Source organism: Desmodus rotundus, chromosome 8 (genome assembly GCF_022682495.2).
Source record: "Desmodus rotundus isolate HL8 chromosome 8, HLdesRot8A.1, whole genome shotgun sequence".
In the NCBI taxonomy this organism is placed as follows: Eukaryota; Metazoa; Chordata; class Mammalia; order Chiroptera; family Phyllostomidae; genus Desmodus; species Desmodus rotundus.
In genome coordinates this window covers 134,019,772-134,046,355 of record NC_071394.1, presented here as the reverse complement: position 1 = coordinate 134,046,355, position 26,584 = coordinate 134,019,772, and the positions used below count along the sequence as shown (strand labels likewise).

At 53.1% G+C, this 26,584-nt stretch overlaps 1 protein-coding gene across 1 annotated transcript in view; it reads left to right on the top strand.

The window, feature by feature from the left end:
* Positions 1-26,584, top strand: part of CNTN6 (contactin 6) — a 144,411-nt gene that overhangs the window by 75,158 nt on the left and 42,669 nt on the right. Inside the window, 4 exon segments of the mRNA XM_053929272.1 lie at positions 7,509-7,693; positions 9,893-10,029; positions 11,479-11,608; positions 14,331-14,481. Coding sequence (XP_053785247.1) covers positions 7,509-7,693; positions 9,893-10,029; positions 11,479-11,608; positions 14,331-14,481 — 603 coding nt within the window.

The following is a 26,584-nucleotide window of genomic DNA, read 5'->3' as shown; positions in this document are numbered from 1 at the left end:
TTTCCATTTCTGGTAGCTGTGCCTTTTTTCATGGTTAGTACAGCCTAGAGATAAATCAATTTCATTGATCTTTTCGAAGAATCAGCACTTGGTTTTTGTTGATTTTCTCTGTTGGTTTCCTGTTTTCAATTACACATACTTACTTCTCAACCAAATTATTCCCACGTGAGCCTGGAACAGCACCCAATGACACAGAAGGACGCAGGTGGAGGCCAACGGCAGAGCAAGGCCAGGGCCCGGGCCCGGGCTCACGGACGCCGCTGGCCCCACGGTGGGTGGGGAGAGGGGGAAAACGCAGGGCTGGGGAGGAGACACGTGGGAGGCGTAGAACAGTACAGTGTTTTCCATGGAGCTTTACCACCAAGCAAAACACCACAGAAACAAAATACAAACAAAACAAAACACTTGGTGAGTTTTATCCGTTTCGTATTCTTGCAAACATGTAGAGAAGATTATAAAAATATAGGCAAACAAAAAGAGGAAAATAAAATTACACTTAATTCCTCCCTCAGAGTATAACCACTCTTAGTATTTTGAATGCATGTATTCTTTAATTCCTAATTTTATTTTTAATACAACTGTTAAAATACAGTGCACATTCTTTTGTAAAATGCTTTTTAAAAATCTTTAAAATACATGTTACCGAGAACACGGCTGCAGGTTATGAACAGACTCCGCCCTCGTTGGTGGTGGCAGTGAGGCATTCGGACCACATTTTCAACCAGACTTCTCGTTTCCATGGATGATGGTGTAATGGCTACATTTTGCCCACCTCCATGTGAACTTCTCGATGGATTTTGAGAAAGGTAGAATTACTCGGGGAAGGGAACGTAGCAGCCTAAGCCTTCTGGAGCCAGTTCTCCTGAAGAACAGCCATGGAGGGGCTGCCTTCAAAACTGGGGATCCCACCCACCAGTGACCCCTTTCAATCTCACAGATATACTCTGAATCCAACGTCCAACATTGGCTTTATTTTTTTTTCAAAGGTAGAGACAGTGCTGTTTCTAAAATAAACTAGTTAAGGCTGTAAGACGCCCCCGAGGAGAACACAGACCCTCTGGAGGCAGCCCCCCGCCCCTTGGGGCCCCACCTGCCACCGCCTTTCTCCCGACACCTGCCTTCTTACCTGTCACCTAGTCGCGGCGACAAGAGAGAGACTTCATATCCAAGTTGGAACTGAGCCGAAGGAAATGAAGTTACTCGCCTCCTTTTTTCCAGCTGACCTTGGAACTCTTCTTTAAGAACATGTATTAGAATTCGGAGATACCTCAATATGTTAAAAAGAAAGAAAGAAAGAAAAGAAAGAAAGAGAGAAACCCTCTACGATTTCACCGCCTGGCCCGTGGGAAAAAGGAACTCCACCCCTACCCACGGGTGTTGAACACACCAGCTCGTTAGGTGAAAAATACTTTTCTAAGCACACCTTACAGACCCTGATTCCATCTTGTAGTCGCTCAGTTCATGCGGGAGGCGCAAAGGACCGGAGCTGAGAGCTCGGCCTCTATGAAAAGACAGACTGTGCTTCACATCCATATTTTTTATTTCTGTGTGATATCAGGCAGGTTCTCCAAACTCTCCTAGTCCTACAACGTGAACCCCTACAGTCCTGCATCTCACAGCACCGTGTGGTTCCGACGAAGCGGGGAGCGCACGGCCCGACATGCTGCGTGCTCCGTGAAGTTCTGGGCGTGCTCACGACACCATGATTAAACACGACACATCGCGGCCGGTGCTCCCTCTACTTCTGTGTTCACGTGCGTGTAAGGTTGCAAGCCAAGCTCAGGCCGAGCTCTATCGATCTGAAGGCACGTACACCTGTGGAACCTTGCCTGCCTCGGCCAAATTGCCGTTCCCTCCACTACGGAGCAGCTGGAGAGGTGTTTATTTATGGTTAGGACTGCGTATAACGCGGCAATAAAATCTCAGGTGGGGCTGTACAGTGGCCCCCGCACTCCAACTTGCTTCTGGGGAGATTGGCTGAGGAAGTGAGCAGTGCGAACGGCCCGGGCGAGCAGGCAGACATGGGGTGGGCTTTTACTGAGTACTTATTTTGTGCCCAACAACCATACAAACTCAGTAGTAGTAGTAGTAATCACATAGCTGAGAAAACCCAGACGGCTCAGGTCGCTGGGGCGAGGTCACTGAGTGTCAGGGCTGGGGTGAGAGCCAGGCCCTGGGCCGGGCCCCACGGGCTGCGTCCATACAGGTGTGTCCCCTTGACACCCTTGCAGATGCTTCCAGTTCGGGGACTGCGTCTGGAGCTGCCAGCGCTTGGCTCCGTATCAACGCTGGGTGTGGTTTTTCTCCAGCACAACACTGCTTTTGGAAGTGAACTTTATTTAACAGTCTGTCCTACAATGCCTTAAAGAGAAAAAGAGAAAGATCAGGGACGCGCGGTTAATTAACTGCTCAACACCGGCTCTTCTGCAGCCCTGCCTGGGAACAATGGTTGGCGTGTAAACCAGCACTGACTTGGCTGTGGTTGAAAGCAGCAGAAAATGGCGATAAAATTCTTAGGGACTCTCTGGACCGTAGGGCCTTCCGGTCCCCGTTTGGTCATCACGGTAATAAGCGATTCAGCGGGCCGCAGCTTCGGTTCGACTTCACATTCCCACTGGCATTTCCTCATCTGACCCCACCTTGGACGTGCCCACTGCTGCCTCCGGTTGAAGGTGAGGGCAAAGCTGAAGCTCGGGGGTCTGGTGTCTGTGCCCTGCCGTGCGGTTTGCCTGTGTCAGTTTACCCTGCGTGCAAGTGCCACTGTTACCACGAGCGGGTCGGGGTGGCTTTTCTGGGGCTGCCAGCGGGGGTCTGGACCGGCAGGTGGACGCCTGCCGACCGTGAGGCTTCCCGGGGCAGGCCGGCGTGGGCGCTGCCCGGCCCCAGGGTCCAGACGACACTGAGGTCGATCCTCCACAAGGAGCGCTGTCCAGAGCGGTGAGACTGCTTTTCTGCAGAACCTCGAGTCTGCCAGCTGCACCCCCTCCCCAGCATGGCCTTCCATCCCCGGCTCTTTGTGCACGTTTCAGGCTGGGGAAATGAAAGCAGCCAGCAGAGCAGTGTGTCACCCTAACAAAGGCTCTTGGCCGGTTTTCTTACTCGGCTTCCGTCTCTCCGATTAAAAACGGCCGCTGATAGGATTTTCGGAAATGAAGTTCAAGTGGAGAATAATCCCAATATGAGCATCTTAGAAAACAGGTTCTCTCTCCCCGTTGCTGGTTAGAAACTTGGTGTGGGCTGGATCTCAGCTGTGGATAATGAGGTTTCACAAATCCAGGCGAGGAAGAGAAGCTTTCCCGAATGGTACTAGTAATGAAAATTCTATTTATGGGCTGAAAGTATGGAATTGAAACACAGACCCTCCTAGTGTGTGGAGGGCTTTAATTTAACTTCCAATTAAGGGTGAGCTAGGCCAGATGGTTAAAGAGCGCATCTCTGTCTTTGCCACAATTAATAGGGTGCTCGCTCGGGACACGGTAACGAGGAGAGAACGGAGGCCGTGTCCTTGTTTAGGGCAACGCTGTGAGAAGCAGGAAGCCAGAGGGCTGGGGCAGAGAGGAAGGGCAACAGAAAGAAGCAGCTTTGCGTTCACTCTCTAGTCGTATTTCATAGCTCGAGGAGCGCGGCTCGGGCAGCCTTGGTTTAGAACAAAGGACGGGAAGCAGGCGAGGCTTCCCGGTGCCTTTGCCTCCGGGGCTCCTGAGGGCCTCATCCCCGGCTGGGAGCCTGCTGATGTGGGACTTGCTCCAGGTTGCTTTCTTCCTTGACGTTTGTATCAAATAGGATTTCTATCTACACCCTATTTGTGAAGATTTTTTTAAAAAGAGGAGCGGGGAGGAATTGTCCTCGGCTGGGAAACAGGCCCCACATGGCGGGTTTGGGCTGTCAGAATGGCGTACCTCCTAACCGCAACATTTGGAGAGACTGAGCACAGATGTCCCTCCCAAAGCCCCTCGGAGACCCCCAGGGCCCTGCTGCCTCCTTCACGTGGCTTCAGAAAGGAGGTGTGGAATCTGAGCGTCTTCATCAGAAGTGCCCACCACTGGGGAGCCGTCCCCAGGGAGTGCGTGTGCGTCCTTACAGTCCCCTCTCGGGCTCTCCCGGCCCCCGTGTGCCGGCCCCAGTGACGCAGAAACCACGCAGCCACACTCAGCCGTGACGTGGCAAGCCTGCACGAAGTCTCGGCCTTTAAAGAGGAACGGGGGGATCTTACCGAAATGCCTGATCTCTTTTTCCCATCAGAAGTGTGTCAACATGAAATACAGCCACAAAATGCCCTCGGTACGACTTTTCAGTTGAGAAAAGAAGTTGCCGTTGGAGTTGTTATTTTTCGATAGTGTGTTGCTCTGAGAGCTCTAAACGACCTGCAATGCAATTTCCAGACTAATGTGCCGCATCATCGAACCCTGTAATTCAATCACACAGACAGAAAGGAGCCCACTGAGCGCCGGAGCCCAGGTATTCAGAACCTACCTGTCAAGTCCTTTGGGGCTGAAAGCAGCAGGACCCTAACTCAGCAGGGCTTACGCCCCAAAGAGAATGATTGACTAACTGGAGTGTTCAAAGAAAGACGTCAGGCACAGGCCTATCTCGCTCTGCGCGGGTGAAGAAGTCTACACCTGTCTCCCTGGGCGTGAGCTTCAGTGTCAAGGACCTCTCCCCATTCACCACAGAGACCGTCGCCCCAAAGCCCCAGTGCACCCCACTGTCAGAGCCAGTTCCCACGAGAGAGGCTTTGCTTCAGTAGCTCAGCCCAAGCAGCCCCAGCTCGGCGTCTGGCTGTCTGATGGGCGACTCTGGTTCCTGTGGTTGGCCAGCCACAGCAGCCACACACAGAGGCCTCTCGGGGCAGGACCTGAAGCCAGAGGTGCAGGGAGCCCAGGTCAAAGGGGGGTCAGCCCCAGCAGCTGGAGGGTGACCGTCACCAAGAGGTGCCGGGGCTGAGCTGAGAGGAGCAGAGTGCGGGGGGATCTGGAGGCTCAGGGACCGGGGTGGGGGCACTGCTGACATTCTCTCCTGCACAGCTGCCATGGGGAAGGGCCACCTGGAGCAGACAGGCCACGTCATCCCTGAGGGAGCAGGGCGTGTCCAGAGAGGCTGGTGTGGCTTCCCTGAATTCTTTTATCGGGGAGGGGGTCAGAACAGTCGAGATGGGTGGGACTTGTTCTTTTTGCTCCCACTTAAACAGGTGGGACCCAAAAAATGGAGACTCACTTCCCATAGAACCAGAAAGGGCAGCGCGGTCAGAGGGGCCTCGCAGGGCTGTGGGGTCTGGGAGGCACAGAGGCTGGACGCAGAGCCTGGCTTGGCCCAGTCAGTCGCCGGGAGAGCCTATGGGACTGTGCGGCACATCCCCCCCCAGGTGTGCCGCCCGGCACAGCACGGGCTTAGGGAGCAGTCGCTGTTGGTCGGGACGCCCTTACGATCAAATTATTAAATATCAAACACTCCTGTTACTGGCTCAGAGGTGTGGACAGTTCCGTTAAAAGGTGACCTCTGCCTTCACCATGAAAATAAAGAACAGTTATGTAAGTATGGGAAACACTCTTTACTGAAGTGAGTTTTCATCTGAAAGCTTGAGATTGGAAGCTTTCCCACCCGGAGACTTTGCACGACTTTGCCGCCTGGACACGCTGGCAGGAGACGGAAGGTCACACGTTGAGACTTGGATTGGAGCCTCCGCTTTTCTCTTTGCAGATAAGTGTTCTTGGAATTTTTCACTGCACAGGCAGCGTGTGCTCATTGTAGGGACAGGATGGAAAATCGAGATAAACAGAAAGCGGGAAGTAAAAGACATCCAAGCCCTCCCAACCCAGAGGTAGTAACGTTCCGCGTGTTCGCAGGTGCGGGACGTGCATAAAACCTGGGTCGTGCTGCACACGCTCCGGAACTCGCCAGACCCAGTGACGGTCCTCCTGGGCAAACGCGTTTTCCCAGGAATGTGCCATTTTTCTGAAATGTCAGCCTAATTTGGGGGTCAGTGGCAAGGCTTTTTAAAAGGACAGAAATAAATTTGTGATAATAACGATTTTATTTTGTGTTGAGATTCAAGGTGTGTTTGTAGTTGTGTTTGTGGTAAGTTCCACGGCAGACGTGCAATCGAGCACAGACCGAGGTTGTGTTCTCTGACAAACAGGCGTGTGAGCACACGTGTGGCCGTATACACGGACAACGTCTCAGATTGGCACGGGAGGTCGCTAGTGTTGGCCAATAAAACATTCCTCGGGCTTTATCGGCTCCCGGGTTTTCGCTGCAGCCTGCCCTGCGTCCCTGCAGCTGTCTGTGGAGGTTTTACGGCGCGGACGCTGCAGGTCCCCGGCAGCCCCTTCGTGTGCGGGCGGCGTCTCTCCCACATCGCTTTGGTTGACTTGAAGAAGCTGCTGCTTCTACAAAGCTGACGATTTGGCTCCACAAAAATGATTCTGTCCTTATTATTAATTTACAATGTATTCAGAATATACATATTTAGCTCACCTGACAGCCGCTAAGGGGATGAAGAGTGATTGGCCAAGAGGGAAGGAAAGAGGTCAAGGAAAATGGGTTGGGGATTGATTTTACAAACGATTCATTTGTGAGGAAATATTGTCCTGTTGTAATTTTATTTGTAGCCCGCATTATAATGTTCCCTTACATCATACCTGTAAAAGGGAGGCCTTCTACTCCACAGATTTCTAAAGCCGTTCTTTGTTGTTAGACATTAAGTTTACATACTAAAAATATATTCATATTAGACTAAAGATAGCAGATATATGATATTAAGCTAAATTCCTATAAGTAAAGGAACTCTTTACAAATTCTTTCTAACAGGAGACAGGGTACGGTGTAACATTATCTCTTACGTTATTGTTGTTCTCCTTTTATTTGAATAGGGTAACGGGTGCACTTTTCAGGATTGTAGAGCATGTACCCCCAATTCACAGGGATCCATTATACTACCGACCCCTTCCCCCATAACCTCGCTCACCCACCACCTGCCTGCAGGTGCCTGCCAGCACCGATTTAGCTTCAGCGGAATCTGAATTGTTTTCTCAGAATCTGCAAATGCAGAGCTTGCCTACTCCACCCTGTCACGTCCTCCAGACTTTCCTGAATCCCGTGTTTAAACTGATACAGTGTTGTGACTCAGTGTTTAAATCGATACTGTTGCGACTCTCTCTGCAGCTTCAATAATTGTCCCCATTGTCAAAATTTACAGATACAGTTGTTTCCTATTGTTTGTTTATTGCGTGTTATGCCAGCAGTGTGTGGGCTAAGTGAGGGCACAGGACAAGTCTGGCTCGGTCACTGACTCGTCCCCGGACCGCTGCATGTGGCGGGCCCTTAGTGAGTGTGAGAGAGTGCTGGGCGACCGCGTGGGGAGTGGCTGTGTACTGTGTGAATGAAAACCAGCCTCCATGTGATCGATTAATTGGATTTTTTCCTTGGGAGTTGTTTTTAAGGACACTCTCCTGTCACCTGCTGTCACAAGGCTGAACCGGACTGTGTTCTAACGAGGTGTACCTGTTCAGTCCAGTCCCCGACATTAGTTGGAGGAGGTTGGATGGAAGCCCGTTGCCAGGGAAAGTCAAGTACAGCAAATCCCAGGCTACCCTTGAAATCCCGAACTTTCAACAGGAAGATGAAGGCTTCTACGAGTGCACCGCGGGCAACCTGCGCGGAAGGAACCGGGCGAAGGGCCGGCTCGTGTTCTACGGTGAGCTGCTGGAGGTGCAGAGAGTGTGTGGGGTACCCAGTGCGCCCCCACAGCGACCCATGAAGGCCGTCGGTGCGCTGTGGAAGCCACCTGCCGGGGCAGGGTGCGGGGCGTGACGGTTAGTGGGTGGCGGTGGCCCTTTGTATGGCTCTGACCCCAGCGTGGTCTGGGCGCACCGTGGTTGATTAGGGCTACCCTTGAAAACAGCAGCAGGGTCGTGGGGAAGCCGTAGGAGTTTGCAACCCGCTGAGTTCCCTAGGGCTGTCTTAATCACACCGGAGTTCTAGGGAGAATTTAGAAAACCTGGAGGAAGGGCCGGCGACAGGAGGGCTGGTTTTCAGTGTCTGCTCCTCCTCCCCAGGATTTGTCTCCTCACAGGTAGGAGACCTGAAAGGGAAGTCACTACTGCATTTAAAACACACGCTTGCCTCTGTGACCTCAGCCTCCCACAGGCTCAACAGAGACAGGAAAGGCAGGCAGGATCGGAAAGCTGTCTTCCCGCCTTCTCTCGTCCAGGCCAAAACTCAGTGTGTGCATGAAACTCACTTCTCTTATTTGTTTCTTAATCAAATAAACTAGAAGATACACCCTGGAATTATCAAAATGTTTGGGGCTTTTTAAAATAGTGTTGACTCCTTTGTTAAATTTAACATATCTATACTAGAGAACTTTTAACGCCCCTATTTACACATGGCCCAAAACACTTTTCTGTACGACATGGTGGCATGTGACATGTTAATAATCATTAGTAAAGTAATAGGTGAAAAAACATACTTTTTGATAACTAGCAAAGTCTAAGGCTTTGCCGTCCCCCGTAGGAATGCCGCTGGAGTGTCCTCTGGGAAGGACACTGTCCTGGGTCACGTTAGTTCCCATTTCCTTCGAGATTTTCACTTTTAACCTGGGATGAAAAGTACTATTTTATATATAGAATGTGATTCCCATCTGATTATTTCTCCAGAGCTGTGGCGATGCTTTTATATCTCTAAAGAATATATGTATATATATTCTTTTCAGTAGCTCCTGCTTCTTAACGGAAAGTCTTTGGAATTTAGCCTCTCTTGTAGATAAAATAATGATATGTGACTGGGAGTTTTCAAGGGCACCAAGATTTTTTTAGGTTTGGTAGTTTTTGATAGATGCCTCATTTTTCTGGTAAATAGGCAAAGATACGACCAAGAGGTCACGCAGGAGGTGGAGGTGTCTGTAAACTGGAAATCAATAATGAAGCACTTTCTCCTACACGGACACCTCGGCCATTAGCTTACGAAGCGGTTTCATCAGCCCCAATCCCTGTCATTCCCACGATAAGGATAATGAGAGGCAGAATAACGTTCAGTGCTGTGACCAGCGAGGAACCTTGGGCGAATCGGGCCAGATCTTGCAGACGGCGGGTCAGGTCTGAGAGGAGAGCTCTGCTCCAGCTTCTGAAACAAGGCCCGCCCCCCACCCTGGGTCTGCCACATGCCTCCTCAGCCCGCTCCCGAGGTGCCTTCCCGCAACCAAAGCAATACCAGAAAAGGCAACCCATACCCCGCCCCTTCCCATGAGTGGCAGCAAAGAGAATGATACTGTAACATCAATTATACCTGTTGCTTCCCGCCTCTTTGTTAAGTGGGACTTTCTCAGGCTAGAAAACCAGGTTCTGGAAGGTGCCCAGGACCAAGGTGCTGGAGCGGGACGCCACCCCACAGGTTCTCAGTGCCTGTCGAGAGCTCTGAGACCGTGGGCCAGCCCCTCACCGAGATGCCGTGCGGTTCGTACTGGGTTTATGTGTCAGGCGATCGAGCTGGATGACGTCTGATAAAGACGCACTTCCGTTTACTGATTTCAGATCAAGTGCAGCCAGGCTCTTCGCCCACAGAGGGTTCGGACTTGGCAGACACTTCCTAATTTACCCTATATACTGATATTTAGCATGGAGTTATTATCTCGTTCTGCACCCGGACCCTCTCCCCCAATCCCGAGTTGCTGCGTGCGTGCCGCGGCGCAGTACCGAAGCACCACCTGTATCTTGTGCCAAAGGCCCGCTGACGTCTGCTACGAGATTTCAGTGGCCCCACGTCCAGGCCCCGGCATTTCCGGGGCTTCGCGGCCTGCTCGGCCTTTCCCTCTGATGGCCGCTGCGGTCCCGGGCGTGGAGCAGGATGCCTTGAATGACCAACTTGGCAAACCGCTGTCCGCCCCTCTTTGAAACAGCCCCTCCAGAGTGGGAACGAGAAATTCAAGACGCATACCTGTCTGTCGACGACAGCTTGCTCTGGGAGTGCAGAGCCCGTGGGAGGCCGAGCCCCTGGTACACGTGGTTGAAGAACGGGGAGCCCCTCCGTCCGCAGGTGAGTGAAGGTGTTGACGGCAACAACTGGCCTGCTCTGAGTGGGACGTTTTCTCACTAACAGTGACAGCCAGCGTTACGAGGTGTTTGGCGGGTGCCAGGGACACCACAGACTCTGCAGATACACTAACTTATGGAACCCTTAAATGCACTCAGAGGAGCTCTTCGTACCACCCCCCACTTTTCCACTGAGCAAACGGAGGGTCGAGAAGACAGGTAACTTGCACGGTCCCACGGTGTCAGTGATAGATTTGTGTCCAGACGGCACCCATCATGGACAGCAGCATCAGTATCACCGTAAACTAGACTGAAACGTCTCCCAGGAGACGGGCTGGGCTACGTGTTGCCCGTGCCTGCCCTCAGTGTGTCCCCATGACAACCGTGTGAGAGAGACGTGATGGTGGTTTGCGTATATAAGTGAAGAAAGCCAGTTTTAGGAGGGTAGTCCCTTGTCCGTCCGAGGCCCCGCGGAAGCTGTGCAGGTTAGAGTCGGTGCTCCACACTCTGTCTGTCACGGGGACCCGGCACGGTGCTGTTGTGGGAACTCACGATTGTCTCTAATCCCACAGGAGAGTGGAGAACCCCAGCACTGCCCCACACTTTCCAGACTCAACACACAGCTAATGAGACAGCCGTTTTGCCCCATCAGATTATCCAAACAATTGTGCGAACTCCCCATTTTACTTTGCACACGAAGCACAGCCAGAGGCACACACCCATCTGGGGTTCAGAAATGGGATGCAGCGATGGGCTTTGTCATGGTGGATCCCCCCTCTGCGTGCCCTGCACACGGCGCGTCCTCCGGGCCCACAGCCTGCTGCTTCTCTGCAGAGGGTGGTGTCGGGGACCCTGTAACATCCCGTTTTGAGTTGTATCTGCAGTAGCAGACGATTTCATACCGTGCCCTCGAAATGGCAGTGCCACACCCCGGATGGGACTCGTGAGCACTCTCGGCTGTTGAAGCACACTTGGTAGTTGACTGCAGAGAAGAAAAGTCAGCTCCTCCCGCTTATGACTCAATTAGAACATTGTCCAGAGGTCACGGTCAAGTCTTTCTGATGGGAAGGCAAGGAGATGCTCTGATTACGGGATCTGTTTCTAACGTTGCAGCCGCCACGCTTTCTGGAAGAACTGGAAGGGCGGCGTGCTCCACGGTATTTCTAGCCTATGGAACAGAAACTTAACATGCATTTTAGGCAGATAACGCCAGTTGTCGAAGACATGCGATCACCTGAAATATCCTACGTACTAAAATCGCACCAAGTGTATTTCCGTAGTTTTCACTCCAGAGAGTCAGCTGCTCAGGGCCTGTCTGTGGGTGCGGCACGTCCCCGTAAGCATCCGCTGCCATCGGGTCTCGTAGGTGGCCCGGAGGTTCCGTGACGTCCTCTGACTGGGGGATGCCCGCGTTAACGTACTAGCATGTTTACATGCCTTCTCTTTTGACCAGGAAAGAATTCAAATAGAAAACGGAACACTTATCATAACTACGCTGAACATGTCAGATTCTGGTGCCTACCAATGTGCAGCCGAAAACAAATACCAGATAATTTATGCAAATGCAGAGTTGAGAGTATTAGGTAAGTCACTCATTCATAACCAAAAGATTCTACGTGACATTTTAAGCAAACTATGATTAAACATAATCTGAACCCAATTTTCCTGTAAATTAGAAGTTGCCTTCCCTTGAAATAACGGGAAGTATCTCAATTAGCTTTTTAAAAATGCAGGTGATAATTATTCTGTGTGGGAAACCTGTCAGGGTTCCAGGAGGGGCCCATCACTGGGCACCACCAAACAGGAAGTGGCTCCTCCAGAGCTGATCGCAGCTGAGGTTTGAATGCAGCTCAGAAAGTGCCCATCAGGAACGCTCGCAGCTGCAAAGAGAAAGCTAAGGAAAGGAGACCTCACTGTCCAGTGATTCCCCAAACAGGGGTTCGTCTGACCTCTGAACGAGGGGTTTGGGGAGATGGCTGAGCCGGGGCACTGCACCTTGATGATGTTGTTCCCTAGAGGTCCCCATGTGCCTGTGGCCTCGTGGTTGCAGGAAGGCTGCGGAAGCTCCTGAAATCAAGTCCCTGGTCAAGGCAGGAGAGGAGAGAGGCAACGGCACTGACCCTATCGATCCCTTTTGATGGGAGAGCAAAATGTCCCTGAACCCTTTCGGCACACTCCTTTTATGTCACTGAGTAGAAGCCTGCCAATGACCCTGGCGAGGGTTTGGTGGAGGTGCCACCTGAGTCACCCTGCTTTCTTACCACGATGGATGATCATTCATTCAACAAGCATTTATTGAGTATTTACACAATGCCAGAGACGGGAGCCACAGTGATGAAGGAGATGAGCATAATCCTTGCCCTTAGGGCTCCTTGGACAGAGTAGGGATGGGGACGCGATGGGGACACAATGACTGAACTGTCACTATGCTAGTTATGTAACTGAAGTTGGTGCGTTCAGCTGAAAACTACAAGTTGCCAGGAGAGTGTGTGCCTGGGGTCAGCTGCGGAGAAAGAGCTGGGGGCGGGGCACTGTGGGGACAGGTTTCTTAGAGCAGGAGACGTGGCCTTTGAGAGCTGAATGAGCAGAGAGGCAGGATGCACGGAGGATGGCAGCCAGAGCCTGGCGTGCAGGGAGCTGAAGGAGCGAGGGGAGTCTCAAGGTGAAGCATCCGACCTTGACGCCATTGAACGGGCTGTTGTTCTGTTCACAGCAGCACCTGCTTGGGTGACTGCCCCATAGGCTCAGACACAGATGCATCTGGTTTGCTGGGAATGTGGTTGGCGAGCCTGCTGGGTGTGGTGCACACAACGGCATAGTTGCCATTTCTACTCGATCTTGTGTAGCGTTACATTGAGTGCTGACACAGTTTCACCAGAAGTTTGAACGAAGAGCACACTTTATTTAATTCAACACTCGGGCTGTCTCATGGTTTCTTTTTCTACTTGGGCCCTCAAGGGGAGACGGGAAAACAAGCCCATGTAGTGGAGAGCACTGAGACAGGGCCGTCAGAGACGAATGCCGCACTGGTGTCCTTGGCCCCACGGCTGTCTCAGTGGCGGGAAGAGCAAGCCAAGCAGAGGGAGGGAGGGTCAAGCAGAGAGGCGGTGTTCTGTGGGTTCGCAGGAGATGACATTCATCCATTCTTCCCACCGCCACTCCTGGTTAAACAAGCCGTGTGTCCTACACCCCCAGATATCTTTATCAATGCCAAGGAGATCTTCTCCTTTGGCGAACTCTAGTGTCACCGAGAGAAAGGCCAAATGGTAGAGTATGGTGACGGCTGTGGTCAAGAATCGCGCAGGTGCTATCGGGCCCCTTGGCACATTGAACAAAACCTAAAACGAGCCCCTGTCCTTTAAGTGAGATCAGAGGAAAAGGCGGCGGGGGCGGGGCGGGGGCGGGGCAGGGGAGGGGGAGAGAAAAGGCACTGGAAACACACAGAAGCTGGAGCCCATGGCCTTTGGAGGCTTCGGGTCACAGGGTTGACTGTGGGGTTTGCACATGTGGGCACGCACATCCTTGAACTTGGAGAGACTTGGCTGTACTCAAGCTAACAATATTTTGTCCTCCTGAACTGGTATTTGCTCATCATTCGTTTAATGGAGACACAGTTGAAAAACTTCGTATGTTTCAGATCTCTACTCACCCGGAAGGGAGACTGTTTGCATTGTTGTAGGTAAAGCCTTGCCTGAAAAAAACACTGACTCGGTGATACAGTGTTTCCGACGCGTTTCAGAGTGCTTCCTTGTTTTAGATAGACAGATGGATGAGAGGTGGATAGAAGACAGACGTAGGTGACAGATACAGATGTGGAAACATGAAGCGATCAGCTGGAATGGATGTGAAGATTTCCTTAATTAGGGTTAAAACTCCTTCTTCAGTCTCTGATGGAACCACCTTCACCCTGTTACGGGAAAGGCTTTCCAGAACGTGACTTTCTCTAACTTGCTCTCTCTCATCCACTTGCTCCTGGTGCTCAGCACCAGGACATAAGTAAGTTGCACTTCCCGAGCACGTACTCTGTGCCAGGCACCATGCTGTAGCTCCTCACAGGTGTGTTCTCCCTGAGTCCCCATGCCAGATCCCCAAGGTCGTGTTTGCGGTCATCTGCATTGTACAGATGGAAGCAGAGATGCCAAAACACAAGTCAGCAACTCACCCCTGGAGCCGGGAGCCAAGTGGTGTGAGAAAGGGTTCTGGGTGCAAATATCAGGGCCCCTCAGGTGTGCCACCTCACAGCCTGCGTTAGTTATGGGTTAGTTATGGGAGGAATTTAACACTCTTTTTAAACATTTTGTTCAGCTTCAGCTCCTGATTTCTCCAAAAATCCCATCAAAAGGAACTCGGTTGTCCACGTTGGTGGAGACGTTGTCATCGAATGCCGGCCCCTGGCGTTCCCCAGGGCCACCGTCTCCTGGAGGAGGGGGTTGCAGAGCCTGAGGCAGAGCGGAAGGTACCGGAACCTCTATTTGTGAATTCCAGTGTCTGAGATAGTTGGTAATGTAATATCTTCCGAATGTTTGCGGTGTGTGAGGGCTTCCAGCACCCCGTCCCCTGTGATAACCCTGTGACTGTGTATCTGGACGTAGAGAAACTGCTCACAGGAAAAACACAAGGGCCCTAGAAAGCCCAGACCCGCGGGTGTATTGGTCTGCGATACATTCAGTGTGGGCTTGTGAGAGATACATTTTTAAAACTCCTTTAAGACCTCCCTACGTGTAGCGTGAAGATTTCTTCCAGAGCGGCCTGCCCAGCCGTCAGTAAGAAGAGCATCATGCAAGGAGAGAGGTGCTCACTTGGGCCCACAGCTCCGGCCCTGTGGTTTGGAAACAGGGACACAGGCTGGCACCCCGCACGACAGAGTGCGTGCACCACGTGGGCCAGTGCAGAGAGGCACCCGTGGACCCGGGAGGGCCTTTCCCCCACAAAAGCTATGGCGGGACCCCTGTCCCCAGGGGGGAGCATCACAGGCGTGTTTCCGTCGGCTCGCACACCCCACCTGAGTCCTCAGACCCTCGTGCAGGGGTGGCCTAGCCTGTAGCTGTGGCTCTGCCCGGGGACCTCGGTGACCACGGTGCTCAGGTGCAACAGCAGCTCTGTGAGAGTCACCCGTGTCAAGGATCCCTCTGCAGACCCATCGGCTGGTGTCAGGGAGGAGCAGCCGGGGCAGGTAAAAGAGGGGCAGGTAAAAGACCGTGACAACAGGAAGAAAATGGCAGCCTGCCGGTCTCGGAGGAGGGACCTCCACACCTGACGGAGGCAGTGGCACAGACCCCGTGACTGCTCTTGTGGGGGAAGCAGGCCAGACCGGGAACCTGGGATGTGGTCGGTGACTCTCCGGAGCCAGAAACACGGCCCGCAAGCCGGGGGCGGGGTCACTGCTGCCACCTGTCGCCCTGGGAGTGCCGGGTAAACAGGGCATCTGCGGACTGCAGGGAACACTTGTGCTGGTCATGTCTGCCTCCTGCCTTGCAGACCCTCTCCCCACGAGACGTGGAGTACGAGAGGAAGCCCTTCAGGGCAGCTCTCCTCCTTCCTCTCACCTGTCTCTCGTGGCCATGGCAGCCCTGGAGGGGCGCTGTCCCAGCCCAGGGGTTCTGTGGAGTGGATCTGCACATGTCCAGTGCCTGGGCGCGGAACCCCAACTCAACCAGCACCTGCAAAACAGGGCGAGCGGGTGAGGGGTCAGCAGCCTCAGAGACAGGCTCCTCTTGAGGAGCTGCCCCAAGGCACAGGACCAGCTGCCTCCAAAGGCAGGTGGAGAGAGCTGGAGGGAAGCCAGTGGACGAGGTCGGCCCTCCCCGGGCAGGCGCCTGGGGGACTGCCTTGAATGCCTGGCACTTCTGGTGCAGCTCTGTCTAGATGTTTCCTCCGGCTTCCCCACGATCTCATGCCCTGCCTGGGAGCAGGAAGACTCGAGAGACCCGGTGCGCCAGGCGCTGCTCTACCCTGTGGGTAGGGACAGGTGGATCGGCTCTATCCTGTCCCCGAAGTGACAACAAGCCTCACCTGCAGAGCTGGACGGCTGCTCACCCTCCATGACCTCCAAAGGCCCGCAGGTAAGGCATGCGGGAGAGAGGGAAGAAAGTGGATTTGGAAAAAGGGAGGAAAATTACAGAAAGTTTTAAAGAGTACAAAGAAAAATCTTTTAAAAAGTCTTCCAGCTTTCTGTTTTGCTTTGTTTTGCTCCTTACAGAACGCACTTGGGGCCGTTGTTAGATCCGAACGGTCGCTAACAATCACGACAGACTCGGCGGCGTCTCCCTGTGATGAAGGGAAGGATCCCTGAGGTCTCGGGTCTCTGCGTCTCCGTCCCTCATTCCGGGCTTCCGCCCTGTAGGGTTTCGTTGCAGGCTTCAACACAACCACAAAAGGCGCACAGACGAAAGCACCTCCTGAGGGTCTGAAAACCATCGAGCCCCAGGAGAACATAGTAATTGTAGACGCACATCTCTGCCGGGGACGGTGACCTCAGTGGTCATTGGCAAAGGCCACGCGGCCTGCACCGTGGGACCCTGCACCTGCTGCTTCAGGTCCTGCCTTCCGAGCTGGCTGGTTCCTTCACATGTCCGACACGCAGCTGCTTCCTGGGAAGGGGTGGCCCCGACGCTTCCATCTGTGTGGGCGTAGCGGGCTTCACGCGGTCTCCTGGGCTCCCAAAGACGTCATGGGTAAAGCTGAGAGCCGTGATGCAAAAGGAGGGAGGGAGGGAGGCAGGGAGACTTTTTAGTTCTTGACCTTGGAATTACCTGTGAGAGGAAATGCACATTTTTACTCTCGGTCATAAAACTCCTAATAAAACTTCTCTATGGTCCCGTCTACTCTGAAATTTCATTGTCACTCAGTCTTATGCCCAATAAAGTGTAACTACCCAGAGATTGTGGAAAGGTTTCTGAAGAAGCTTATTCAAAGGAACTTTACTGTATTACCTACTTATAAAAAATGGCCGCTATATAGACAGACAGACAGACAGTTTCCTCCACACTCACGTGAACTGCAACAGCATCGTCACCCACACGGAGGACGAGGAAGCTGGGATGCGGGGCCAGGTCGCCCGTGCCCAGACCTTCTCTGCGGCACAGACGGCGGAGAACCTGCTCAGTTCCTCTCTCCACGGGCTGTGGACACAGACTTTGACCTCATTTCAGACCGAGCACCGGTCTGAATGAGCAGCCCATTCGGACGTGGCGTAGACATTTGTCACTGGCCTGGGAGCCACAGCTGAAGGCTCGAGTGTGCCCAGAGCACCGTTTTGCTGCATTTGTCCTCCAGGCCAGCTGGCAGAGCCAACGAGGTTCCTGCCACTGAAAACAGGTGGGTGGCGGCCCAGACTCCGGGCCGCCTGGTTTCCCGCCAGGGCAGATGCTCGCACAACATCGGCCTCGTTTGTGGGGGCACCACCCTCCAGATGCACCCCAGAGTGGAAGGGAAGCAGAGGCGGCTCCTGTGGAGAACCTGGGTGTCCGACAAAGAGCCCAGCGCAGGGGACTGGAGCATGGGGCCGGTCCCTGTGCTGATCACTGCTGCATGGCGAAGCTGCTGGCTGCTCTTTTCCTCTGACGTCTCTGTTTCCTGGATTTGTTTGAGATGAAATAGTGCGAGAGCAGCATTCGGGAGCACAGAACGCTAAGCACATGCAGGGATGACGAAGGAGAAGTCACACGTTCGAAACAACACAAACACGAGCCTGGCCGGGCGTGCCTGCAGGTTCTGTCCCAGCTACAACTTCCCAGGTCGTACTGGGTTTGCCCAGGTAACCGAGTGAGTGAGCCGAATGGGGCGGCTTCAGAGAGACATCAAAACGGCTCCTGTAAGCCCTGGCTGGTGTGGCTCAGTGGATTGAGCGCTGGCCTGCGAACCAAAGGGTTGCCTGTTTGATTCCCAGTCAGGGCACATGCCTGGGTTGCAGGCCAGGTCCCCAGTAGGGGGTGCATGAGAGACAACCACACATTGACGTTTCTCTCCCTCTTTCTGTAAAAATAAAAAAATAAATAAATAAAATACACAGCTCCCGTGATCTGGTTGGGTGGGGGCAGAAGTTACGGAGAGCCGGGGCAGCCAGACTGCGGGCCCTGCAGGCCTGTGAGCCCCTCTCTCTGATGCATCACTGCAGGCCCAGCGTGAACCGGGAGCACAGCGGCCGTTCAGCGGGTACTTCCCGGGTCGCTAAATCAACAGACATTACAGTTTACTTTGTATAGTGTGTGTGACTACCTGCCTTAAGATATTCTGAAGTTAAACTCCAAAGGCATTTGATAAATAACAGGTCCATGTTGCCTTAGCTCCTTCACCCTGTAACTATTTAATGAGCACCTACTAAACGCAAGCGCAATACTGGGGATGAAAGTTGCCAGCTCTGCTCCTCGCCTGGCGGATAGCGTCCAGCAAGTCCTCTGCCTTCACTGGTCCTCGGCTGAGTCCCCTGAGTGATGGGGAGAACAGTGCTTGTCTCTCCGAGGTGGTTGGATGAGACTCAAACCACGGGGCGGCGTGGGAACCGGGGTGACCTGTGTCCGTCCACCGGCTGCCACTGGGCGCGTCTACAGCTGTGGCCCCACCTGGATGTGACTCCCAGGACACGTCCTCACCGGCCGGCCAGCTGGGGGAGACCCCAGCCCTGGTCACTCCCGTCAGAACACACAGGAAGCTCATCTCTGCGAGGCATTCGGAGTTGGCCGAGTCGTGAATCCCGAGTCTGCTGTGTTTGATCAGTCACTCAGCAAGCGCACCAACGGAAACCCGAGGCCCAGACTTACCTCCTCCTGGCCAGTGGCCGCCCGCTCCATCTTCAGGGAGCACCTGGCGAGTCTCACGGGAATGCTCGCCTGCTGGGCAGACAGCTCGGACTTGCCCTGGCAGGAGGCCTTGGGCAGGCGGACACACGAGCTCAGAGCAGTAACAGCTGAGAGATGGAGGGAGTTTGCTCCTACTATCAAAAGAGTAATCATTGAATTCATAAGTACTCTGCCACACTTCGCCCTAATATTCCTAAAAATACTGCCATGTTTCTCCCTAATTTCCCACAATAAAATAAAGCCCAGCTACGTGTCAGGCAAATGGTAATTAATGAGGAATAGAACCACTTTAAGCACTTCCTGTATGCCCGGCAGTACACCAGGTGCTGTAAATAGTTCAAAAAACGTAAGCACAACTTTTTCCGCATTTGGAGGCATTTCTGAGAAACAGTTGTCGCAGAGCATGTGGTTACGTGTGTGCCGCATTCACCCAGGGTCTCAACGAGCTACATACAAAGACGTTTAGAGATTCCCTGAGAACCCCCAGTAGAGCCCAGGGATGCCGGCCCCTGGCCGCTGGTCTCAGGAAGGGGAGCCCCAGCTCAGACTGCAGCCCGAGGCCTGCTGGGCACGGCCCCTCCCACTGGGCGGGGCCGTCAGTAGGGGCGGTTGCCAGCAGCCCCTTTGCTGTTATGGGGGTCCCTGTGCTTTATCTTCTGATAACGATGCCGTTAAACCCTGGGCGGCCCTGGGCCTTGGCAGAATGCAGCTGCCTTGTGGGAACACGTGACCCCGGTTGGTGGCATGGAGCCTAAGGGAGGCCTCATCGGTCCTTTGGCCTCAAGACCAAAACGTGGTGGGCCCTCTCCCTCCAACCTCTGGCACTCCAGTCCCGCTGAGGCCCCTCTTGGACCCAGTTGTCACGGTGGGTGAGGGCCAGGGGCACGGGGAGTTGAGAGGGGCCAGGAAAGGGCGAAGGGAAAGTGGAGAGGAGGGAGAAATGGTGGGGTGAGAGGGAAGGACAGGCATGCCCTGTGCCCAGAGAACTCAGTCACAGATCAGCCCCTTGGTCTTCTCTTCGTGGGGAGTGAGGGGCCTTGGGGGGACCTTGCGGAAGCCCTTGGCACCCGTGCACAGAAAGGGAAGAGGATAAAACTAGTCTGCCTTCACCCCACCCCGGGCTAAGCTACAGGGACAGAGCCGTGCCCTCCTTTCCAGAGCCCTCTGCCCAGCAGGGACTACCCACCCGCCCCACTGCCTCCCCAGCCCAGTGTGTGGGGCTCCTTCCCACCCAGCCCTTCCCCGTGCGTCCCCACCGTCTCCTTCCCAAATCACCACCACGGAGACTTTCCTTCGCCTCTTCCCCCAAGCGCTCCATCTTCATAAAGGCCGCACCCCCGTCCGCCTCCGAACGCAGCCTCAGCCGGAAGTGTGGCCGAGGGCAGGCAGCTCCATCCCGTCCCCCTCCTGGCGCCGCTTCCTAATAACAAGCAAATAACCCTAATTTTATTTTGTATCACCACCTCCTTACTGCTTAGTACATCCAGTAGCATGATAGCAAATAGGCAAATGAGCCATATGTCCCGCGTTTAAGGGAGAGTGACAGCCTGCATAATGCCTGCCTCATTACCATCTCCCTTCCACGCTGCCTCTTCGAAATAAAATTTTAAACTGCTCGCACCCGGCTCCTGAGAGGCTTGTCAAGGTGAGGCCTCTGAGGGAATACAGCTGAGGATGGCAGGAGCCATCTGCCGCCCCTGCCTCTGTCCATCCCACCAAGGCGTGGCAGACCAGCTCCCGCATGCGCCCCTCAGTCTGGCCCTCACGGTCCCCTCCTCTCTGTCCGCGGGCCTCCCTCTCGGGGCTGGAGCAGGGCCCCGCAGCACGACCACCGTGCACCTGAGCCACCTGCCTGCCTGCTCCGAAAGCCCCTCCCAGGACGTCCGGGGACGCCCGTTCTCCACCCCGCTGCTGCTGCCAGGCAGCTGTGTGGGGTTCCCTGCCCACCACTGCCTCGGGTTAGATGGCTGTTGCTGTAGCTCCCTCTTCGCAAGGCTGAGTGGTGGGTGACACCACCCCGTGGCTCTCGGCCAAGGACGAATGTAGCAGAGCAGAAGTCCCGCAAACGCAGAGCGTCGTGTCTGTGCCTGTCATGCACCCGACCACAGAAGGTGCATGAGCTGCACGGTGTCAGAGTCGCTCGGAGTCTGCAGACTGGCAGGAGGTTTCGAACGCAACCCCACGGAAGAAGCTGACGGAGAAGCAGCTCCCGGAGCCAGAGCCGGGCCCGGCCTGTGCGGCAGACTGGGGGAATCTGCGCTCTTATTTTGATTTTTGTAATTATACTTTGCTGATTACGCTATTGTGGTTGTCCTGCTTTTTCCCCCTTTGCCCCCTCCACCCAGCAGCCCCCACTCCCTCAGGCAATCCCCCCACCATCGTTCATGTCCATGGGTCCTACATATAAGTCCTGTGGCTTCTCCATTTCCTTTACTGTACTTTACATCCCCATGGCTATTCTGTAACCACCCATTTGTACTTCTTAGTCCCCTCACTGCTTCACCCATTCTCCCCCTTCCCCTCCCGTCTGGCAACTTTCTGGTAACTAACTGCTTTTCTCTTGCTGCTTTTAAGAGTCTCTCTTTGTCTTTAACCTTTGGCATTGTAATTGTGATGTGTCTTGGAGGGGGCCTCTTTGCAGCCATCAGAACTGGGACTCTCTGTGCTTCCTGGACTTGCATGTCTATTTCCTTCAGCAAATTAGGGAAGTTTTTTTCACTGATTTTTCCAGATAGATTTCCAATTTCTTGCTCTTTCTCTTCCCCTTCTGGCACCTTCTCCTTCTTCTTCTTCTTGTTCTGCATGATTGATTTTTGCTTCCTTGTGTTCCAAATCATTGATTTAGTTCTCAGCTTCGTCCATTCTACTGTTCTTTATTCTTTGTTCTTTATTTCAGCCAGTGTATCCTTCATTTCTGACTGGACCTTTTTATGCTGCTGAGGTCCTCACTGAGTTCCTTGAGCATCCTTACAACCAGTGTTTTGAACTCTATATCTGATAGATCGCTCATCTCCATTTCATTCAGCTCTTTTTCTGGAGTTTTTCTCTGTTCTTTTATTGGGGCCATGTTTCTTTGACTCCTCATTTTGGCAGCCTGCCTCTGTTTGTTTCTATGTATTCAGTAGAGCTGCTATGACTCCGTGTCTTGCTAGTGTGGCCTAATGTAGTAGGTGTCCTGTAGGGTCCAGTGGCCCAGCCTCCCCTATCACCCAAGCTGGGTACTCAAGGTGCACCCTTCATGTGGGCTGAGCACACGCTCCTCTCGTAGTTGAGCCTTAGTTGCTATTGGCAGATCAATGGGAGGGATTTTCCCAGGATGGTCAGCTGCAAGGACTGGCTGTGACCACTGACCACCAACCTCCATGCTCCGTGGAGGATCAGCTGTGCAGGGGCAGGATGGTGGTGCTCCCATGTGGTCTGTAGCTGTCCACTGGGTACACTGGCCCTGGGGTTTCCAGGTGGTTCAGGGCAAAGTCAGCCCCTACCTGTGTTTCACCAGGGGCCACCCTTCCTCAGCTGAAAGCAGTCTGAGATGGTTGCTACTTGTCCTGGGCTTGGAGATTCCCAGGTGAAACCAAGCTGTAATTCTAACCTGACTGCCACCAGGGCTCAGCGAAGCCAGCTGTTGCTTATTTGATAGGATTTAAGAGCCAAGACCAGCCATACTTATGAAACCGCAGCTTGGGTGGGCCCATAAGTTGGGTGGGGTAGAGCCTCTGTGGATCTCCACAGCAGGTCACACTTTGTTAGCCAGGTTGATGTGTCTCAGATGTGGCACCAGCCTACTGGCTCTGTGGGGGGAGGGCTCAGCAAAGGGACAATGGCCTCTGCTCGCCCCAATGCCAGACACTTCAGTCTCTCCCTGTCTACCACTGGTGCCCTTCAAGCTGCCACCCTGGTGCTGGAGCTCAGAGGGAGTGGGTATAGGTGGGTGGGTCCCTGTGTGGGTTCCCCAAGAGGAACTGCTTGGGGCCCCAGCAGCCTCCTCCACCAGCTCAATCCCTGCTGGTTTTCACAGCCAGAAGCTGTAGGGACTTATCTTCCTGGCACTGGAATCCTGGGCTGGGGGGCCTGGTGTGGGGCTGGGACTCCTCACTCTCAAGATGTCCCTCCCAAATTTTTTATCCATGGTGTGGGTGTGGGGCCAGCTGTTCCATATCCATGCCCCTCCTACCAGTCTGGATGGCTGTGGTTTCTTCAATTCTGTAGTTGTCAGACTTTCCTTCAACTCAATTCCTGACATTCCTGAGTGATGGTTGTCCTCTATTTTAGTTGTAATTTTGAAGCTATTGTGCAAAGAGATGAGCCACGTCTGCCTACACTGCCATCTTGACCGGAAGCCCATGAATTTTTATCAGTTGTCTCTGTCTGCTCCTAAGAGAAGCTGAGGTGACAAAATACCACCCAGGGAAACACTGGTGTGGTGCAAACATATTCCTTAAAAAACAGAAACCAGTTGATCATTGCTTTGCTTCCTGCGCTAAAATGCTCCGCTCTTCATCTTATCTCACTGCTGAGGGGATGCAAGTCCTCGGTCCAGTTGCTTTCTGAAAATATGAATACAGTTCACCTTCGAAAGGTGTCCAATTACTATTGTGCTTTCTGGTAATTTCTGAGTGACATTTATATCTTCCAGAGTTTACATAAATATTCAACAGCGATAACTTCATAGGCAGAAAAGGTCAGTTATTACTGCAATTTGTACAAATGGCCTTGTATCCCTGGCTTGATTTTGAGCAAAGAAGTGATTCCTCGTGCTGAAAGTAAATTGCTCCCTGCTCCGGAAACAGCGGCTCGACACCCACACCCTCCTGCAGATGCTGGTGGGCATGTAGGGACCAAGCAGAACAGGTGGAAGCAGAATCGCTGTCTTCGTAGAAACCGTGGCCCAGCTGAAAGAGTGAGGCCCAGGCCTGTTGTGTGGGAGCTGGTCCTGCAAACACCCCCTGACTGAGGGGAGCCCTGTGAGAGCAGTGTTTTTACTCGCTGGCTACTGTTTCCCCATTTCTGGATTGGGTTTTTTTTTCCATCTTTCCCCACAGTGGAACTTTTTAATTTTCCCAGTGAAATTTATACAAGCGCCCATTTCATAAAACAGTTTAAATTGAAGCGATCTGCCTAATGTCCTGGAGAGTCAGCCCCACTGGGCTCCAGCCCTGCTCTGTTCCTGCCCCCCAAACAGCCTGTGGCGCCCCCCCAAGAATCCCCAGGGTCTCCTGAGAGCGCAGTTTGAGACCTGCGGATTGGGAGTGACAAATCTGACCCTCCAGTGTGACCTGCCAAACTGCTCATTGATTTATGAGCACAGCTGCAAACCAATGCGGCAGGTCTGCGGGGCGTCGGGGTGCGTGCGTTTGAATGAGCTCAGAGGCTCGTGGGAGAGGCAGATGGTCAGCAGCCCCCATGCAGCCGGTGTCACGGCAGAGAGAAGACAGTGAGGACAGTCACTCACTCACTCGGCGCACGGGAGTCCAGACAGGCCTTTGCAGGTCGGAGGCCACTGACCTGGCGCCCAGGAATTCTCCCCTGAAGAGGAGGGTGAGGGGCCAGGTTTGTTATGCGGGGGCTTCCTCCATAGCAGGTTCCCTAATTGCTGCCTTTCAAAGCTTATGCAGATTAGCTTTCAGGATACATTTCCCCCAAGAGTCCTCCAAAAGCAAACTCATTATGTGTCAACAGGTGGCCCCTGACTGCTCAGGGATGCTCAGGTCCACTCAACCACGCACAGTTTCATTCTATCCGAGACCCAGCCCACCGCACCGCCACAATTCTGTGCTCCCCACGCTCGACTCTGAGAGTCACCATATGACAGTAATGGTGACGGTGACGTCCACCTGCAGAGGGCCTGTCACAGGCAGCATGTGAAGTGAGATGTTAGATCCCTCACTTCTGTTAGCTTCCACAAGATAACTATGAGGGGAGTGCTATTTACTCATATATTTTTAAATTTTTTAAAATTTATTTTTAGAGAGGGGGAGGGAGGGAGGAAGAGAAACATCAGTGTGTGGTTGCCTCTCAAGCGCCCCCCACTGGGGACCTGGCCCACACCCCAGGCATGTGCCCTGACTGGGAATCGAACCAGCGACCTTTGGTTCACAGGCCAGCACTCAATCCACTGAGCCACAGCAGCCAGGGCTGTTTATTTATATTTTTAATAAAGGGTATAAAAGCCTCCAATTGCAGGAAGCTCTGACTCCAATGTTGTATGTCATCTTTTTTTAAAAAAAAAACCTTTTTAATCCTCATCCAAGGGTATGATTATTGATTCTAAAGAGAAGGGAAGGGAGAGAGAGACACACATTGATGTACGAGGGAAACATCCATTGGTTGCCTCCCGTATGCGCCCTGACCGGGGACTGAACCTACAACCTAGGTTTGTGCCCTGACCAGGAGTCGAGCGAGCAGCCCTGTGGTGTGGGGGATGACGTTTGAACCAGCTGTACCGGCGGAGAGGCACTCAGCGCCTCCAAACTGCTGGTTTCTGGGTTCCTTTTGCACGCTGCCCCTCCCACAGCCTCTTCGATGGGTTCTCTGCCGTTGTTTTGGGAGCATACTTCTACATTTTTTAATTTTAAGTTCTGCATTCACAACTTCTGTGTCTGTGGCCAACTTCGTATTTTCCTAGCCTTTAATTTGCTTGAGCTGCAAGGCATGTTAGCCTCTGAATCTCCATTCATCCTCCTGCGTGTTTGATCAGGCATCCAAAACTACTGTAGCAGACGGGGGTGCAGTTCTTCCTCTCGCCCTGCATCTCCACATCAGCCCTGTGTTCCTGCACTAGATTCATTCCCCTAAGCCTCCCACCCGATGCTGGTGCGTTCACAGGAAATCATATTTTCTTACGTTTTATGGTAATCAGCCTCGAAGCACTCTGGCACGCTGTCGGAATAAAGTCACATCGTGACAGCAAATAATCGAGTTACCCAGCACGGCTCTCGTCTGCCGTCTCCTGCTCTGTGTCATAATTCAGCCACCCGGAGTCTGTCTGTGCCTGTGGCGGCCCCCGCGAGGCGGGCACTTACGTTGTTGTGTGAGTTCAACCAGGAGGCACATCTGGGTGAGTTCTGGGCTCTGCGTCTCTGGCGCCGGGTTTCTGTTTTGGAGTTCAGGGCGGTTGAACGAGAAACTTCACTTTGAGATGTGTGGCTGTTTATACCTGTAGTTATGCATTAGACGTAAAACACAACTGCAGATCCCTGGCAGCTGTGGCTCAGTGGATTGAGCATCGGCCTATGAACCAAAGGGTTGCAGGTTCGATTCCCATTCAGGGTGTATGTCTGGGTTTCGGGCCAGGTCCCCAGTAGGGGGTGCATGAGAGGCAACCACACATTGATGTCTCTCTCTCTCCCTCCCTCCCTTGCCCTCTCTCTAAAGATAAATAAGTAAAATCTTTTTAAAAATACAGCTGCAGACACCAGGGATTAAAAAAAAAATTAGACACTGGCAGCAGTAATAGTCTTACTTCCATGTAAACTGTAACGTGCGAGAGTCAGTTTCTCCTCCCCATGTAACACCTCTACACACGCCTCGCCAGTTAAACCCTCGGAGTTAACTGTGAAATGAATGACTGGAACCACCGTTGATTGCTGGGTTCGTGGGAAGCATAATGAGCTATTTGATGGGTTTAAAATGCACGTTCCTCCAGGGCACTGAGTGTTGAAAAAGGACGAATCACAGCTCTCGTGCAGCCTGTGGGTCCCAACCCCTGAGAAGAAGCAGGTTTTGATGACATGTAGCAAAATTCAGTTGATTTGTGCTAAC